The 20311-nt window shown below is 32.7% G+C and overlaps 2 protein-coding genes across 3 annotated transcripts; both read right to left on the bottom strand.

The window, feature by feature from the left end:
* Positions 1 to 4120: 4120 nt before the first annotated feature.
* LOC130941665 (probable receptor-like serine/threonine-protein kinase At4g34500) lies at positions 4121 to 8023 on the bottom strand. Of its 2 annotated transcripts, none has more exons than XM_057870224.1 (7): positions 7332 to 8023; positions 5578 to 5682; positions 5353 to 5475; positions 5066 to 5236; positions 4858 to 4987; positions 4565 to 4774; positions 4121 to 4476 (listed from the first exon to the last, which is right to left on the bottom strand). In XM_057870224.1, the coding sequence occupies exons 1-7, from the start codon at positions 7925 to 7927 to the stop codon at positions 4372 to 4374; spliced, it is 1440 nt and encodes a 479-aa protein (XP_057726207.1). In that variant the 5' UTR covers positions 7928 to 8023; the 3' UTR covers positions 4121 to 4371. The 2 variants fall into 2 exon arrangements, with proteins under 2 accessions (XP_057726207.1, XP_057726208.1); XM_057870225.1 differs by having other exon boundaries at positions 4121 to 4407.
* Positions 8024 to 9398: 1375 nt separating this feature from the next.
* LOC130940162 (uncharacterized protein At1g01500-like) lies at positions 9399 to 10409 on the bottom strand. The gene is made up of 2 exons (XM_057868221.1): positions 9747 to 10409; positions 9399 to 9657 (listed from the first exon to the last, which is right to left on the bottom strand). The coding sequence occupies exons 1-2, from the start codon at positions 10407 to 10409 to the stop codon at positions 9421 to 9423; spliced, it is 900 nt and encodes a 299-aa protein (XP_057724204.1). The 3' UTR covers positions 9399 to 9420.
* Between the last annotated feature and the right edge of the window lie 9902 nt (positions 10410 to 20311).

Genomic DNA, 20311 nt, shown 5'->3' with positions numbered 1-20311 from the left:
TGAAGCTCAAAGCATAGTCATAAAAGTGTGCCTCAAGGGTGAAGTTGGAGATGCCAATTTAATAAATCCCATTTTTAGGGTTTATCATGTGCTTAATCTAGTGAATTTATCCATTATTCTCACACTTATTCATACAATTCGCATGTTTTACGTTTTTTTTCCTAATTTTTTGCTATGATTGAAAACATGCTTCTTTGACCTTATATTTGCTAATATTAATCCTCTCTTATTACTATTCGATGCTGTGATATGTGTGTTAAGTGTTTCAGGCTTTATAGGTCAGGAATGACTTAGAGAATGGAGAGAAAAGCTTGCAAAAAGGGAAGGAACACAAGAAACTAAGGAGATAACCAGCGAGCATTGACGCGCACGCATGGCTCATGCGTGCGCGCGACATGAAGAAATTTGCATCGATGTGTGTGCGTGCCTGACGCGTAAGCGTAGATTGGAGTTCTGCAAGATGACGCGTGCGCGTGCTTGACGCGAACGCGTGACATGCCAAAACGACCAGCGACGCGCACGCGTGACATGCGCGATTCGCAGAATTAACAGAAATCACTGGGGGCGATTTCTGGGCTATTTTTGACCTAGTTTTCGCCCCAGAAAACACAGATTAGAGGCTACAAAGTGGGAAAATGCATCCATTCATACATACAACTTTCATACACACAATTTTAGGTTTTAGATGTAGTTTTCTAGAGAGAGAGGCTCTCTCCTCTCTCTTAGTTTTTAGGATTTAGGATTTCTCTTAGGTTATGTTTACTTCTTCTTCATTCCAGGTTCAATGTTCCTTTACTTTGGTTTCCCTTCTATTTTTATTTATTCTATTACTTTGATTTATGAATTCTCATGTTAGATTTGATTTTATATTTAATATAATTTGAGGTATTTCAGATTTATGATTGCTTTCTTTTATTTATGATATAAATAATTTAGATTTTTCCCCCTTTAGCTTTGGTTGAGTAATTGGTGACACTTGAGTTATCAAACTCGATGCTGATTCAAAATTAGAATTTGCTGATTGATTTAGATTCCTCTAACGCTAGTCTTTCCATAGGAGTTGACTACGATTTGAAGAATCAAACTGATTAGTCCACTTGACTTTCCTTTATTTAGTAAGGGTTAACTAAGTGGGAGCAATAAACAATTCTCATCACAACTGATAAGGATAACTAGGATGAGATTTTCAGTTCTCATACCTTACCAAGAGTTTTTCTAGTTATTAATTTATTTTCTTGCCATCTAAATTTCTTGTTCAAACCTTTCAAAAAATCCAAAAGATACTTACTCATAACCAATAATAAGAACACCTCCCTGCAATTCCTTGAGAGACGACCCAAGGTTTAAATACTTCGATTATTATTTATTAGGGGTTTGTTACTTGTGACAAACAATCTTTTGTACGAAAAGATTTTTGTTGGTTTAGAAGCTATACTTTCAATGAGCTTTTATTTGTGAATTCTAGACCACACAAAAGTCCATTCTTTAGCTACTATGAATTCTCACCCCTCTGGTTTCAAGTTTGGTTCCAATGTTGTTGTAAGAAATGGAAGCTAACCTGCCATCTTAGACATATAGGCATTGCCAATGTGATTCACGAGAGACCCGGATTGGGGTCTTTGGCTGCTAGCTGTTTACACGGTCTATTTATAAATAGGGTATTTACAAGGGGCAATGTGACATTGGAGCTCATTGATGCATCGGTGAGTTTGAGGGGTTTGACTTTCTTTGATTTATCTTATTCACATTTTTCTGATGAGTTCTTAAGTGTTGTTGCGGAAGAAGGCCTTTCGTTGAGGGAACTCTCTCTTCGGGGTTGTTAGGGATATGGATACGGTGGAATCTCTTCTTTTTTGAGAAAGTGTAACAATATGCAGTATTTTGATCTTCAACTCTCGAGGTTTCTAGATGATCGATGTGTCATTGAGCTGTCTTTGCTTCTTGGTAGCTTGAACATTGTGAAACTTAGTGAGAATAAAAAGCTTACTGATTTGAGTTTGTTTGTCATCATGCAAAACTGTCCTTTGATAACCGAGATCAGGATGGAGAGAACAAATGTTGGGAAGAAAAAGGTTTCTATTTGGCTCACAATTCATCTTTGAATGATGGAAGTGTCAAAATGATTGCTTCCGTTTGCCCCAACATGGAGATGATAGATTTGAGGTGTTGTGAGAGCGTTTTGGAAGGTGCTCTTAAAGTTTTGAGGAAGTGATGTAAGATTCAGCATACTAACTTAGCTCGATTAAGATTGGAACTGTTTTGGGTTGGCTTTGAAGTTCCTACATTGTGTGTGTTGAATTTGTCATGGTTGTTTATTCGGGACACATAACTCTCTCTTATTTCAAATAGATGTTATAAGTTAACAGAAAAACTGGATTGTTGTCCGAAAATCATGGCCAATAGGATAACTTGGATAGTGGAAATTGCAAGCAACTAAGAGTGATAAGCTTGGTTTGTTGTGACAAAGTGGCTGCTCATATTGTTCTTTGGACGATATTCGCAAGGCGATCATTGAGAAAAATAACTGCTCTGCCTCGATTTCGCCTTACCAAGGGCCAGAAGAATCTCTTCTTATGTCATGGATGCCTTATGAGTGATACTAATATATTTGTTTCTTGATTTGGAAAGTAGTATTTGGTATGGACTATTGGGATTGAGATTGGGGATTGGGACTCAGTATTGTGTTTGATGATTAGATACTGGAACTAAAATTTTAATCTTGGGATACAAAATTTTAGTCACTTCAGTACCTCTAGAAAGCGGAAATGCAAGAAACTGAAATTTTGGGACAGAGATTGAAACTTTAATAATATTTCTTTTTTAACATGCTCTCGTTTCAAAACTTTATAGTCCAAGTCTACTCCTAACCATCCTTCACACCAACACTTTTTCACACATGTGCCGGCCCTAAACTTATCACCCTACCTCTATCATCATGTATCTAATATCACCACCAACAACAATAATACTAAGGATAGCAACAATCTCATAAACATATTTCAAAATTAGATTCAATAATCTCATAAACAAGAGGATTTCAAAAGCATAATACAAAAAATTGAAGAATAGGGGACAAAAAATAGAATAGAAGATGGTAGAAGAGAGAAAGGAAGCAGGAGGAGACGATAAGGACAAAGAGGAGCCACCGCCACCGCTAAACAAGGAATGGAGGAGAAGCGCTGATAAACAGCACGAGTTGTGGGAGGAAGGAGTCGCCGATACAGAATAAGGAGCGGCCAATCAATGCAAAACAGTGAGAACGATTGACGGCGATAACTTGATGAGGCAGCAAGAACAATTAGCAGCAGGAAGAATGCGACAACGAGGGATGAACACGAGGAAGAGTGACGAGAGGAAGAATGCGACGAAGAGGGATGGAGTAGTGGTGATCTCCAACGATGTGGGAAGAAATGGCACCGAAATCACGACTCTCAGGAATTCCTGGCGCGATTTAGATGCGTTACAGACACTGTGATGCGTACGAGGACATCATCTGCTGCGCCGACCTCCGTGGAGTAGCCAGGGGCGGGGTTGAAGGGAGGTGGGCTTCACTGCTCAGGCGTAGTTCGAGGACATGGTATTTTAATAACTTTAATAAATCCAATTTTTGTTTTTATTTTAAATTAAATAGGATACTGAGACATAACTCAATTTTGTATACTTTACGTCAAACATAATATTTAAACTTAGTTCAGTCTCTATCTCCTAATCTCTTTCTGTCTTTTAGTCTCTATCTCTGTTTGAAACGCAACCAGAAAGAAATTACGAATCAGAGAGGCATTTTTGTTTCTCCGAATAACTTGTGTGAGAAACAAAAGATAGGAAATGCTTCTAAATTTGTTGCTTTATTTCCTTTCAACTTTAGTGGTATGAGTTGTGTGTATTGAAAAAGAACTCTACACTTTCATTTTCTAATATATTAAATTCAATCGGATTAAAAATTGTTTACACACAATCATTAGCTATTAGATTACGGTTAAGTCTATGTTTTATGTGATATCAAATATATATTTATATTTAAAAATATCATTTGATGGCTAGTTTTTTTTAATGTATTTATTACAAAAAGAAATCTCCTTACTAAATGTCAACAATCTAACAAACTAATAGAATTGGTATATCGTGAGGAATACATATTTACAAGCCAGTGCTCATTTCTTCTCATGATGATAATGCAATACCACACCGCATTTTAAACACCTAATTAAAATAACTATATATTAACTATGTTGTTATAGAAATATTCACAATGGCATCTCACCTGTTCTTCTTCTTCATAAAAAAGTGAAAATTCACATTACAACAAATTGATAGTTTGTATCAGCAGAGTTTACACAAGCTGCAACCCTGTAGTCTCTATAGGCAACGCAATCATCTCCTCCAGCTTGGTTTATGTACTGACTCCACCTGCCTTGTTGGAAAAGCAACAGTTGTATGAGAAGGAGAAGGGTCTTTCTCTCTATATGTATGAACCTCCTACTCATTCAAAACAATTACAAAAAATCATTTAATCAAAGTGAATCACTAGAAGGGCCTACTGTTATAAGAAAGAAGAAAGACTTACAGAACGAAATGGGTAATCGTCAGCTTCAAGCATGTGAACAATTTGACCCATCTTTGGTCGCTTAATGACATCCAAGTCTATACAGCGCAAACAAACCAGCAAAGCTCGCTTCAGAGATCTTGGAGAGGGTTTAATCTCAATTAAAGGATCGACTAGCTCATCGCCGCGACGACTTGTTACCATTCCCTTAAACCAGTCAACCAAGTTCATCTGATGCACATCAAGCAAAAAAGCAATAAGAACTCGTATAGTGGGCAGAAATAAGACCTGATGAAAAATAATCATGGAATCACCTCTGCAGGTGGTCTGGAATAATCAATAGGACTTCTTCCTGTAATTAGCTCCATTAGTAGAATCCCAAAGCTATACACATCACTGCACTCATTGAGCATTCCTGTGCTTGCATACTCAGGTGAAACATATCTGTACAAAATGTAATTTCATTAACGTCAATGTGCAAGAAAACTTTATGCCATAAGATATAACTGAAGAAGAACTAACCCAAATGTTCCCATTACACGCGTTGTGACATAGCTTTTCTCTGAGCCTAAGAGCTTGGCCAGTCCGAAATCAGATACTTTGGCATTCCAATTTTTGTCCAAAAGAATGTTACTGGATTTTACATCTCGGTGCACAACTTTGGGTTCTAAGCCTTCATGCAAGTAGGCTAATCTGATTCATGTTATAATAATACATTTTTTCACTTTTGTATATTAATGCAAGGGAGATACTTTAGGATATTATATGGTATTTGAATATAACGAAACAGGAAAACGAGAAAAACACACCCTTTGGCAGTTCCAACAGCAATCCTCATTCGTATATCCCATGTCAAGGGGCTAACAGGGCCTACATCACCATGTAGCCACTGCTCCAAATTTCCATTGTCAACGTATTCATAAACAAGCATCCTGAGTGGTCAGCAAAAGTGACATACCATTTACATTTGAATCAAAAAAGACATTATTACAACAAAAGAAAATAATACAAGTCATGTGGACACAACATTTTACCTCTTAGCACCTTGTGCACAGTATCCAACTAAACGTACCAAATTCTTATGCCTCACTTTTCCAATGGCCTCAACCTCCACCTTAAACTCTTTCTCTGCTTGGCCCCTACAAAAATAACAGAATAACCACAATAAATTTCAGTTGGCCTTTACTTTGCTAGGTGATGAGGAAGAAAAAGCACATTATAGATGTTGCATTATTGGAGGTAAGATAATCTAGAAATATAGGATTACTTGAATTATAAAAATAATTTCAGATCCATTATGAAGTATTGAAATACTACAGAGCTAGACGAACGACTGTAAAAGTTTCCAGCATGAAAAGCACTAATTGTTTGATATACTATTTTGAACCCCCCCAAAACCACCCTTAGTCTGCTCAGTCATGAATAATTGAATTTCTGTGTTACTTTTTCGCTTGCGGTAATATGAAGTTAGCTACACCCAATAGTCGTCGAGCTGGCCTACCTAGTTCACGGTCAATGATGACGTTGCTTCTATTTTATTTTAGTCTTTTAAACATGTTTTTTGGGATTAAATGATGTGCCTGGTAATGTTTTTGGGAAGACACAAAGAATATATCACTTTAAAGTAGGTTTTAAATCTTACTGATTAAATGTTTCTGGGAAATTGATTTTATCATGTACTGTCATACTTTAATAAAAAAAAATATAAAAAAGATCAATAAAGAAAATTAAAGTAAAAGTTAAGAGAAGTTTTTTGTTTATATATATAACGGGGAAAAAAAAAGATTAAAGAGGAAAGTAACATTACCCTTACCCGGCCAGCGGAAAAGTAACAAAGAAAACAAAAGCAAAGTGCAAAGTGACCATTTTCTTTTCCCCATACTCCGCCTGTCCGCCAAACAAATTTTACCAACAATTATATATGGGATCCATAGCTTATAGCTATTCCACCTAAACTCTTATTATCTTGGTCATTATTTTCCGTAGTCATTCATTTCCATACACGACCCTATATTTTTCCGTTAACAAGTCCCAAAGTCTTTTGGATTATGCAACATAGACAGCATAAAGCCAGGATAGTCACACATGTTTCATGTGTATAATGATTAAAAAAAAAATCCTTTTTTATATGAAAAAAAGGAAAACAAATCATGTGAATTAATTTTTTATATACAATTAAGTAATTTTTTTTTTTTTCCTATTGAATAGAAGTATATAAAGAAAAAGTCTAGGGGCTAGCAACTTTTGTGATTTCTGGCCAGTACTTAACTATCAAAACAAAAGTGAATGATTTTTTACCATTAGATATAATTTCACACCATTAAAAATATTATTAATAATCAATTGATGGTTAGAAAATACCAAAATTGATGGTCACCTAATATTCTTCGTATATAAATATATAATACTAGTAAATACGGAACTCTCACCACTTCACCATTCAGTCCCACACCACATGCATCAAGAAAAAAAATGATTTTTATGTCAATGACGAAGTGAGTATAAACAAAACATTATAATAATTAACAAAAATATTAATAAGTTTATATTAATAATCAATAATTAAATCAATCATATATTTTATATATTGAACTATTTTTTTTTATCAATTTTTAATGTATATTTTATAAGAAGCATAGAGTTGCCAAAAGATGGTCTCATAAATTAATCATATAGTAGTTTGTACTTTTATAGGTGGTAATTAAAACTTAGAAGAAAATCAACCATGCAGAGCACAAGAGAATAAGCAGAAGCTTGACGAGTTAGAGATGAAATTAATTGAACGTACTTGTTGTTAAGAAGATTCTTGACAGCGACGACAGAACCGTCGCGAAGAACACCTCTGTACACAATCCCATACCCTCCTTCTCCGATCACATTCCCTTCCGCAAACCCATTCGTCGCTTCTTCCACTTCCGACATGCTGTACCACCGTCCCCACCCTATGTTCGGCGAAGACTCCACCGACTCCTCCTCCCTCCTCTTCTCACTCCCTTCTATTATTCCCTCAACCTTGATCTCACATTCCTCCTTCTTCTTCTTCTGCTGCTTCTGTTTTTGCTTCCGATTAGGATCAACATCAACGACCGTGTCTTCTTCTTCTTCTTTTTCCATTTTGAGATGATCCGCGAGATCCAATGCATTAACCTCCACAATCTCCTTTGAAACCAGTGGGATCGCGCCTGAGCTGTGCTTCACTCGCATTTGCCCCTTCTTCGAGCTTCTGCTGCTACGCCGAAAGCACACATAAATCACGATCAACAATGCCACCACGATCGCCAAAAAAACCAGCACTAGCACGTACACCTTCAGACCTAGAAATGTAGTTCGGTTGGTCAGCTCCGGCAGAGCACCAGCGGTGGATTCCGTGGAGGTTGCTGCCATTGCTGCGAGTGAGGAGGTGTAATGAAGTCTCTCGGGAATCGGGAGTGTGAGTTGTCGTTAATTAAGAGCGTTTGGCTTCTGAGAAAACTATAATGAGACGGAATGGTTGGAATTTGGAAAAGGAAAAGAGAAAGGAAAAGAAAAAAAGAAGAGTGGGGTTTCAACTTTGAAGTTTCATCATCAACGGATATAATAAAGACTAAAGAAGAAAAGGCCAATGGAAACAGAGTTCATTTTCAGTTGTTATGTTTTAAGCTTGGAATGACACTTTATTTACCGAAATGCCACTCCTATCCCTGCTTGCCAAATGCCATTTCCAATGTTCCCATTAGGACGGACCATTATGAATTAATGAGTCATCAATCAACACATTATCCTTTCTAATTCCACTGTCCATATCAGGTTAATGAAAGAAAGAACGACTGAAGAAGAATTTGATGAGTAAAGCGCGCATTTCAAATGTAGGAATCCTAAGTAATTATTATTCTTATTGGATGCATTGTTATGTTTTACCATGTACGTAGAAATTACAGGATTCAATTGTTGGACCACCGTAGTCATATAAAGGAATTGATGGGTTGAGGCTGACGTTGAAGTTGGAGAGCACGTGTCTTGATCTTATTTTCACATCAAAAGCTTGGAAGTACTGTAATGGACGTTGGCACGTAATAATCCGCTGTAATTTTAGTGAAATGCCTGTACTTGGCTCTATATATATGTACATGTCAATTTGATTAATTGACTGAACGGAGATTCCAAGTAAACGTGATTATCCAACGTAACTCACCACCAAACCATTGCTTTACAATTCGCCATTTAATAATATTGCTTTTAATTCCCTCAATAATGAATTTCACCAACAACTAACCCTGTTCTTCAAAAGAATTCCGGTATGCTAATTAGAACAACTAAAGATACAAGTCTTTGTCTATTAATTTTTTGGGTCGACATCTGTCTCCTACCGTTGTATTCATGGAATAAGAATCTCCATTCAGCTCGAGTGACAGTGCCAAGATCATTTATTTGCGAGGAATGCTAGGGGCCAATAATTTTGGTGTTTTGTAACCATTAATTGGCCATCAATAGTATTTTTAATGGTGTGAGATTATATTTAATGGTAGGAGATCACTCACTTTTGTTTTTATGATTAAGTGCTGGCTAAAAAATACAAAAGTTACTGGTCCTCTAGACTTTTCCTTTATTTGCTGATTTCCAATTTTGCCATATACCGAAGCTAACAAGGTCGAGGAATAAACGGAGCTTATTAAAGTAACAAAAAGTAATTCTATCAACAAGGAAAATTTAGGAGTAATTAATGAGATTTAATTAGATTGGGTGTAAGTAACCCGTGACCCCACTTCAATTGGATATGTAATGACAAACATGGTGCACAATACAAAGTGATGAGTTTTTCTTTTCAAATAATTGTCCATTATGATAGTTGATCAGTGAATCAAGCATGTTATATTTGCGTATGTATGTGCAGATTAATATCATAATAGGCGTCTCCTAAAGTTGCGAGTAGTGCCTTGATAAGTCTTAACAAGCACGCCAACTCCAATGCCAATGCCAATGCAAACACTCAGACCAATTCCAACACCTACTCTCACACCTGCATTGAACCATGATACCTCTCCATCTTCTTCTTCAGCAGCAACATATGCTCTTCTTTGGTACAAATCAATGTTGTTATCCTCCTCTTCAGGCTTTTCACTCATGTTATCTGCAGCCTTTAATTAGTACAAGAATTGCCATGCAACTATTAGTAAGAATAAAATAAAAGAAGGAAATAAAAGCAAAACCCCTTTCACTTGTTAACCTGTAAAGTAAATGTTGAAGGAGCACTTGTCTCGTTTTCCAGGTTTGTAGAGAATGTCCCCATCCTTGTGTGTTTTATCTGAGAACTAAGGTGGAGGGTCTTTGTTAAGACAATTGGAGTATCCAAGAAGGACCCAGCAATGTAGACCTCTATTGTAGGTAAAGTTGAACCTGGCAACATGAATTTCTTGCTCTTGAAGAAACTAGTTCCAGGAATTATAATTGACTCACAGTTCATGCTCCATCTTTGTCCATTAACAGATCCATTGCTATTGCATAATTCTAAGACCCCAGAAACCAACAGAACATCTTTGTCAAACACTTCAAACTTAACATTACTACTCATCTTAATACTATCTGTGCTTACAAATGTCACTTCTTTTGATTTCTTATCTACTCTATCTCTTTTGAGAAGGCTTGAAACACCCTCGGATTGCATAGCAGCGCGGACGCCATTAACTTTGAGAAGTGTGCCAGGATTTGGTGAAACACATTTCAGTTTGAGAACCTCGGGAGCAGAATTATCAAGATCAGATTTGCAAACTCTGACTAAAAATACTCTTATGTCAAAGCAGGGCAATGATTGATCCCTTATGGAGAATGGATGTTTATTCTGCCTTGAAACTCTATGTATATTTCCATTAGCCTTGTAACAATTCTCCATTGCTACCCATTCACTTGGTTTCTTTCATTTTTGTTCTCGATTGCTATATGGAAGTAGCAACCATATAAGAACCCTGCATTGTATAACATTACTAAGCCACTGTAATAAGTTTATTATACCTAACAATTTAATTAGCTAGAAAGTAAAAGAGATGTTTACAACTTATAACAAATGAAGCAATCACTGGAACTTGAAAGAAAGGATAGGAGTCAACCAAAGAAGAAATACAAACAAATCATGAAATGCAAAATGCAAAATGCAAGCAACGCCACATGGATCAGATAAAGCTACCACTAGCATGAATGATGTAGATCGGAATTAATGAAATCATGTTAATAGAATCATTTAAAGGCAACACTACTCACCGCAATGAAAAGAAACCAAACTTGATCCTCCGCTACCAAGGAAACAAAATGAAGCTTTTTGTGTTAACAGAGGAGAATCTAGGAAGCAACCCTAAGTCGTGAAACGAAATAGAATATTAGGGCCAATAGATTTGGGATTATGATTGTGAATGTAATCGTTTTGTGTATCGGGGAAACGGAGATTGAACCTGCGAGGTAGAGGTTCTTACTTGGCAGGGTCGTTGTACGTAGGTAGTTACGCACACTAATTTTGTGAAAAAGAAACATTACAACACAAGGCAACGCGTTTCTTAAAATGGCTAATTACATCCGATTGATTCGACCATTCATTGGGGATACTGTCTGTTTGTTAGTTGTCACTTGTTAGTTTAATGGAGAAAAATTAAACTATTTACAATTTCAGTCAATCACCATAATAATAATAATAATAATAATAATAATAATAATAATAACAATAATAATAATAATAATAATATGGTGCTTATGGATCCTACAGCAGGTGAGAAAAAGTGTTAGTAAAATGTGGAGACGACACATATGGGATTTTAGAAACTATGAGGAGATAAATTCTGTCCAAAAGGAGAGGCTATAGAAATTGTAGAATAATAGTATTAGATTAATTCTAAAAACATAATTGTAATTATATTATTGGGCCTTATTAGTATGAAGTTGCGGCCCTTTTTTGGAAGCGTGTTAATGATATGGTTTTTGGGTTTCGAGCAAAATTGAAAATTCAAAAATAATAACAGTAAAAATTATATAGGTTGAAATGGGCATTACTTATAATAATAACATTGGATATTGTATTAGGAGTAGTAATAAGCATCTAAAACTTTAGTATTTTTTTCATAAAATTACATTTTTTATTTTATTTTTATATTAAAATAAACATTTTTTTTACTAACTAACTCATTAATTTATATTTATTATATTATCATATAGTATATGTATTTATCGAAAAAACTTGTTTTTAATATTATACAAGAAAAAATAAATACAATATATTATTTTTGGACTTCGATAAACAATAATATTAAAATGATTATTTAATATCTTAATAACATATAAAAGGGTGGAGAATAAAATTATAAATAATTTTATTAATCATATTACAGCAGTTGTCATTTTTATACATTAAATTAATCATTTGAGATTTGCTTGATATATGTTGGATGAATATACGTAATTATACTAAATTATATATATTGTTGTGGAATAATTAAATAAGGAAGATCAAATATATGATATATCAATATATGTAATAATTCCTGTTACTGATTATTTTAATTTTAGACACACTTATATTTAAATTAAATATTTTTTTATTAGTCATGATTATTAATATAAATGTAATTAAATATGTATAAAAAAATCAAATATTTTTATTAATAACAATATAATATTTTTTAAGATTATATAATATTTATTAATCTTATTTTTCGATAAATACACATATTATATGATAATATAATAAATATAAACTAATGAGTTAGTTAGTAAAAAAATATTCATTTTAATATAAAAATAAAATAAAAAATGTGTTTTTATGAAAAAATAATAAAGTTTTAGATGTTTATTACTACTTCTAATATAATATCCAATGCTATTATTATAAGTAATGCCCATTTCATCCCATATAATTTTTACTGTTATTATTTTTGAATTCTCAATTTTTTTCGAAGTCCAAAAACTCGTATCATTGACACACTTCTAAAAAAAGACCGCAACTTCACACTAACAGGCCCAATAATATAATTACAATTATGTTTTCAGAATTAATCTAATTCTATTACCCTACAACATTCTATAGCCTTTTCTTTTTGACAGAATTTGTCTTCTCATAATTTTCAAGATCTCACATGTATCGTTTTCACATTTTGCCAACACTTTTCCTCACCTGCTAAAGGAATCTTTCATAAGTACCATAGAATTTTTCTAATAATAATAATAATAATAATAATAATAATAATAATAATAATATTTTGTATGGGAGTAAATTTCTATTATCGGTTCTAAAATTCATAGAATTTTTTTGGTTTTCGAAGTTTTAATTTCACTATAATAGTCTCCCAAATTTATCTCTAAGACACCATAGTGGTCTCTGAGCATATTTCTGACGCTGAGTCGGCCGTTCTAGTAATGACGTGTGTAACATTCCATATTTTTAAAAATCTAACTAGTATATGTTTCTGTGCCCTGCACGAGATAATACATAAAGTTATATAAATTTTTTATTAAAAAATTAAACAAAAAATATATATAGTAATTATTATTATAAATATTTTATAACTTAAAAATATTAAAAATAATTAATATTTGTCTTCATCAATTTGGATTAGTTGAATGGTCATCTCATTTGTCTACATAAGCAATTATTTGAAATTCGAATCTCGCCTTGTATGTGTGCGTAACAATTCATTAGTTAGCAGCAGACCTTTAATAAATAGAGTATCAATGTGTAGTGGATTAGTCTTTGACATGCAAGTTAAAAAAATTCGTAGAAAAAAATGTATTTATCTTAAAATAGATTAATATCTCATTATTAATAACAATACTTATGGACTTTTATCTTACCTGGGATAAATTTATTTGTTGATATCACATTCATTCTTGAAATCAAAACAATATGATCAACATTGTTCCTTGTTAAAATTTCACATTTTATGACATAATTTTTAAATTTTTAAATTTATAGACTTATGTCATTACCAAATTTATTCTTGGTAACATAGTGTACCAAAATATTATCGTTGAGTATTAGTTAGTGTGAAGAGAAACCAATAACAACTTTTGTTATTCAATATATAATTTATTCTATTAAAAAATAAATTAGTATTTCCTGAACTGATAAATATATTTCTTTTTAATTTCTTACACCATTTGATTTGACAATATTTGTCGTTAAAAAATAACAAATGACCATACTATCCTACAATATGATATACAAAGTAATTTCTTATCTTAAAATTAACTCTTATTAGTGAGATAAAATTTAAAATATTTTTTTATTTTCTTACTCAAATTTAAATTTAAATATAGAATTTATTAACAACTTGTCCTTTTTTTTAATTTCAATAACAACACTAAAATTGATTAAGTGTAAAATATTTAACCTTTAATAATTTCAATCATTTAAATTTTAGTTACCTTTAAATATGATTATGATACCTAACTAAGTATTATATATTCTTTACAAATTTATATTTAATAATTTATCTATAATAATATATTTAATAGTATAACAATTAGTTTATTATATCTGTAAAACTTTTAACTATAGTAAAAATGTTAGATATAATGCAGAAAAAAGCTAAAGCAACATAAATGTTTTACTAAAAAGAAAATATATTTTTTGTTTATTTTTTAGATACGTATCTATTTTTTTCAAGTTATAAATTTTAATTGATATAAATTAATAATAATTAAGTGTAAAAAAAATAGTAATTAATAAGAAATAGAAAATACGTAAGGCAAACATGGTCTGAAAAACTCAGAATATTAATGTTATATTTTTTATTTTTTTAATTTTAGACTATCACAAACGAATATTAGTTACTCTTTAATCATGACAATGTTTTTAGAAAAATAAACATAATTAAATAATCTTAAAAATATAATAATTTTAAAATAATAAAAGAAGTACCATTACCTAAAATATAATATTTGTGTAGCAACTGAAATTTAATTGTCAATATGAAAGTTATATATAATCTATTTACTTAATATACTAAAACTGAGTTTTTCCCCAGCTAATAGAAGTGAGGTGTCGATTTCTCATAAATTCATTTTTCTGCCAAAATGAATGCACTATTTTCTCTTCTAAGTTTATTTTAAAAAATATCTTTATTATAATTATACTATAATTAGCCTTTAAGTAATAATGCATAATTATACTAATTTAGGAAAATATCTTCATTATAATTATATAAAATCAATATTTAATGCATTATTAATCTACTTATCAATTATCAATCGAAAATATTTTTAATCATTTTAATAATAATAATAATAATAATAATAATAATAATAATAATAATAATAATAATATGATATGATAACGGCACCAGTTATTAATAACCAATTTATATTTCTCTAAATAAATTTATTTTTAAAAAATATCTTTATTATAATTATATTACAATATTGCAATTAGTATTTAATGAATAATGCATAATTATACTAATTTAAGAAAATATTTTTATTATAATTATATAAAATCAATATTTAGTACATTATTAAACTAATTATCTCTTGAAAATATTTTTAATCATTTTAATTATATTGATTTTAATTATATTGATACAATTCTAATTCTTATTCATTATCTAATGATTTTATTAACGGCAAGTTGTTAACTTAATGATGATCCATTTATGTTGATAATAATAATAATAATAATAATAATAATAATAATAATAATAATAATAATAATAATAATAATAATAATAATAATAATAATAATAATAATAATGTGATATGATAATGATTGACGGAGAAAACATGTCAGAAAAAAATTTCTCAAAATAACTTCGTTGCAAGTATAGATCTAAACTGACAATTAATCCTCAGTCAACATTTAATTAGGTTGTCACAAGTACAAACCCCAATAAAAATAAATCGAAGTATTCAAACCTCGGGTTGTCTCTCAAGGAATTGTAAGGAAGTGTATTTATTATTGGTTATGATGTACTTCTTTTTGGGGTTTTGAAATAATGAACAAGAAAATATAAATTGCGAGAAAAATAAACTAACAACTAAGAAAGGTCCTAACAAGGATTGAGAATTGGAATTCATATCCTCCTTATCATCATCAATTGTGATGGTAAGTGGAAATCGCTTTCACTTAGTTATCCTCTAACAAATGAAGGAAAGCCAAGCGAGCGAAATCGACTTAAGTTGACAAGTTCTAGTCAAAAACTAGATTTAGTGAGGCTCAAGCAAACTAGCAACTTTCAATCACCAATCAACAAAAGAATTTTGATAACTCAAGAGTCTCTAATTAATCAATCCAAGTCAAGAACATAAAAATCTCTTTTAAAATCCAACCAAGCATTTTATCAAATACTTGGAAGGCACAAAATAAAAGCATAGAAAAGTAATAAGAAATAGTAAAATCTAAGATTAACAAATGTAAGGAATCAATAACCAACAATTAAAAAAAGAAGCAATAAACATGAAATACCTCAAATTACATTAAAAAGAAATTGAATCTAACAAGAAGAGTTCATAAACTAAATTGGGAAAATAAAGAAATCAACAAAAGAAGATAAACTAAGATACTAGAACAATAAAAGGTAGAAGAAAGCTAAATTAAAGTAAGATGAAATTCTGAAGCTAAGAAGAAATAAGACTGAAAACCTAAAACCTAGAGAGAGGAGAGAGCCCCTCTCTTTAGAAATCTACATCTAAAACCTAAAGTGTAAAAGTGAATGAATGAATGATGAATGATTCCCATCTCCACTATTCAGCTTCTTGTATTCAATTTTGGGCCTGAAATTAGGTCAAAAGCAGCCCAGAAATCGCCCCAAGCATTTTCTCGTAACTGACGCACGTGACGTTTGTCACACGTACGCGTCAGCCATGTGTACGCATCACTGGATATTGAACTTGCCACGCGTACGCGTCATCCATGCGTGTGCATCGAGGCCAGCTTTTCAAATCTTCAAATTCTTGTGTTCTTTCCACTTTTGCATGCTTCATTTCCATCCTCTAAGCCATTCCTGTCCTATAAAACTTCAAAATACTTAATACACATATCACGGCATCGAATGATAATAAGAGAAGATTACAAATTAGCAATTTTAAGGCCAAAGAAGCATGTTTTCAATTATAGCACAAAATTAGTAAGGAAACTTAAAAGCATGCAATTTACATGAATAAGTGTGAAAATAATTGATAAAATCTACTAAATTCAATCTAAAATATACCATAAAATAGTGGTTTATCAATCTCCCCACACTTAAACATTATCATGTCCTCATGCTAAGCTCAAGGGAACCAAAAGAGTGAAGGAAAAATGGTGAGATTTATGTAATGTAATTTATCTATATAAATGCAACTACATGCTAAATACTTCTACATACTTGGTTAAAAGTAAATAAATCTTTTAAGAACAAATATGAACTGATTCCACTAATTGAAATCATAAAATAAAGTATAGTTAGATTTGCAAGAAGAAAACTCGTGAAAGTCAGGAACAAAGAATTAAGCATCGATCCCTCACCGAAAGTGTATACACTTTGATCACTCTAGTGTTTGAGGATCGATTCTCTCGATTCTCTACTAATCTTGTTTTGTAAGACTTAGTCTTCTTCTACCAATCAACATAAATTTAATGCATGACTACATATATCAAGAGGTCTTTCCAAGGGTTGTAATTGGGTTAGAGTCAAGGTAGGAATGTGGTGGACGAAATTGTGATCCGTACTCTTTGTACTTGTATGAAATTTAATTCGAGATAATAGCTCTTTGGTATGTGTGGTCACAACTTCGTTCAACTAACCAGCAAGTGTACTGGGTCGTCCAAGTAATAAACCTTACGTGAGTAAGGGTCGATCCCACAGAGATTGTTGGTATGAAGCAAGTTATGGTCATCTTGTAAATCTCAGTCAGGCAGATTTAAATAAATTATGGAATTTGGAAAATCAAATAAGAGTAAATAAACATAAAATAAAGATAAAGTTACTCATGCATTTCCATGGTGGAAATTTCAGATAGGTGTATGGAGATGTTGTGCTCCTCCTGAATCTCTGCTTTCCTACTGCTTCATCCAATCTTTCTTACTCCTTTCCATGACAAGCTGTATGTAGGGCATCACCGTTGTCAATGGCTACATCCCATCCTCTCAGTGAAAAAGGTCCAAATGCTCTGTCACAGCACGGCTAATCATCTGTCGGTTCTTAATTAGGTTGGAATAGAATCCCTTGATTCTTTTGCGTCTGTCACTAACGCCCAGCCTTCAGGAGTTTGAAGCTCGTCACAGTCATTCAATCCCAGAATCCTACTCGGAATACCATAGACAAGGTTTAGACTTTTCGGATTCTCATGAATGCCGCCATCAATTCTAGCTTATACCACGAAGATTCTGATTAAGGAATCCAAGAGATATGCGCCCGGTCTAAGATAGAACGGAAGTGGTTGTCAATCACGCGCGTTCATAGGTGAGAATGATGATGAGTGTCACAGATCATCACATTCATCAAGTTGAAGTGCAACGAATATCTTAGAATAGGAATAAATCGAATTGGATAGAAGATAATAGTAATTGCATTGAAACTTGAGGTACAGCAGAGCTCCACACCCTTAATCTATGGTGTGTAGAAACTCCACCGTTGAAAATATATAAGTGAAAGGTTCAGGCATGGCCAGCCCCCCCCAAAACGTGATCAATAGTCTCCTCAGATGAATAATAAAATAAAACTGAGACCAAAGATTTCTAATACAATAGTAAATTATCCTATTTATACTAGACTAGCTACTAGGGTTTACAAGAGTAAGTAATTGATGCATAAATCCACTTCCGGGGCCCACTTAGTGTGTGTTTGGGCTGAGCTTGATCTATCCACGAGCTGAGGCTTCTTTTGGAGTTGAACGCCAAGTTGTAACGTGTTTTGGGCGTTCAACTCCGGGTCGTGACGTGTTTTTGGCGTTTTACTCCAGACAGCAACATGGAACTGGCGTTGAGCGCCAGTTCACGTCGTCAATTCCCGAATAAAGTATGGACTATTATATATTGCTGGAAAGCTCTGAATGTCTACTTTCCAACGCCATTGAGAGCGCGTCATTTGGAGTTCTGTAGCTCCAGAAATCCATTTCGAGTGCAGGGAGGTCAAATTCCAACAGCATCAGCAGTCCTTTGTCAGCCTCCTATCAGAGTTTTGCTCAAGTCCCTCAATTTCAGCCAGAAATTACCTAAAATCACAGAAAAATACACAAACTCATAGTAAAGTCCAGAAATGTGAATTTAACATAAAAACTAATGAAAACATCCCTAAAAGTAGCTTGAATTTACTAAAAACTACCTAAAAACAATGCCAAAAAGCGTATAAATTATCCGCTCATCAGAATATATTTGGTCAAGTGGACTAAAATTCGAATCTTGATTAACCTAAACTTCCCACCTAACCTAAGATACTCTATGTAATCAAAATACAAAATCTAACTACCCATTAACTATGTTTTCCACATATTCATACATCCCAAATTTGAGTACAATACATATGCATTACTACCACCATTTATTTTGGGACATTTTATCCCCTTTTTATTGTTTTCTTTTTTTCTTTTATTTTTGGTTTTTCTTTTGCTTTTATTTTTCTCAATGCATATGATTAAGGTATTGAATATAAGAATATGTGCTCAACTATCTTTCTCACATTTTCAAAAAAATATACAATACCCAATTCCTAAACTAAATGTTCCCAAACCCAATTTTCCCACACTTAATTCATATATACTCTCAATAGTCTAAGCTAACCAAGAATTCAAAATAAGGACATTCATTGTTTTCTTCTTAGAGTTAATGATGTGCTAAAATAAAGAACAAATGGGGTAAAATAGACTCAACATGGGGTTGCAAAAAGATGATGAAAAGGGTAAGGCCATAGGGATATGTGAGCTTAGTGAAACAAGGGCCTCAATCATATAAATGCATTCATTCATCAAACAATGAAAATATAGAATCAAGCAAGACAAAGATCACAATTTTAGAGTGAACAACACACACCGAAACAAAATATTGGTTGATAAGATGCAATCAATCAAATAGGCTCAAAATCTCAATGGGTTTGTGTGTTCGAGCTCTAAAACCATGTTCCAAAAATAAATTTTTTCAAGTAAGTTTAACAAAATTTTTAATTCAAATTAGTGAAATGCTCTAAAATATTTTCTTGGACAAGAAATTATCACTTCAACCAAGTAGAACATAAATGCAAGCAACTAACTGAACATGCAATCTATCATGCAATGCAATAACTAGCTAAGAAAGAAAATTAAGATTTGGTGTTGGAATAGGAAGTAGTTACCTATGGAAGTCGGTCTTGACCTCCCTACACTTAAAGTTTGCACCGTCCTCGGTGCATGCAAAGATGAGCAGGGTGGATCAGGTGGGTTGCTGCAACTGATGAACTTCGTCAAAGAATTGTGCGGATGGACTCGTGGTTCGCCCCCATTTAGAAGCTTTTCCTGTTCCGTCTTGGTGGCCAGCTTGAAAGGAGAGAAAAAGGAAGAAGACTAGTCTACAAACAAAGATATCAAAATAAATATAATATAGGTGGGCTAATGCCAAATAAGAGTGGAATTCTCAACTACATAGTAGCTACAACATGTAAGTGAGAGAGCAATATAAGCGAATGGCATATCAACAAACACTTGATGAATGAGTAAAGTCGAAGCATAGGTAAATGAAAAGAATACTCGGAAACATCAAATTAAAATGAGAATTGACACAGACAAAATTAGTGATCGATGAGCATGAGAGTATTCGGTCCCATCCTAACTCAATGATAATGAAGCACAAAAACAAAGAATAATGAGTTA

Source organism: Arachis stenosperma, chromosome 7 (assembly GCF_014773155.1).
Source record: "Arachis stenosperma cultivar V10309 chromosome 7, arast.V10309.gnm1.PFL2, whole genome shotgun sequence".
In the NCBI taxonomy this organism is placed as follows: domain Eukaryota; kingdom Viridiplantae; phylum Streptophyta; class Magnoliopsida; order Fabales; family Fabaceae; genus Arachis; species Arachis stenosperma.
The sequence above is the reverse complement of the archived record's forward strand: the minus strand, read 5'-3'. Positions and strand labels throughout refer to the sequence as shown.

Excerpts from the sequence above, each read along its gene's own strand:
- LOC130941665 (XM_057870224.1), bottom strand. The coding sequence starts at position 7,927 with ATGGCAGCAACCTCCACGGAATCCACCGCTGGTGCTCTGCCGGAGCTG. Across the intron at positions 5,476-5,577 it reads TGTGCACAAGGTGCTAAGAG|GATGCTTGTTTATGAATACG; the intron begins GTAAAATGTTGT and ends CTGACCACTCAG. Across the intron at positions 4,988-5,065 it reads CGTGTAATGGGAACATTTGG|ATATGTTTCACCTGAGTATG; the intron begins GTTAGTTCTTCT and ends CATTTTGTACAG.
- LOC130940162 (XM_057868221.1), bottom strand. The coding sequence starts at position 10,409 with ATGGAGAATTGTTACAAGGCTAATGGAAATATACATAGAGTTTCAAGG. Across the intron at positions 9,658-9,746 it reads CTTCAACATTTACTTTACAG|GCTGCAGATAACATGAGTGA; the intron begins GTTAACAAGTGA and ends TACTAATTAAAG.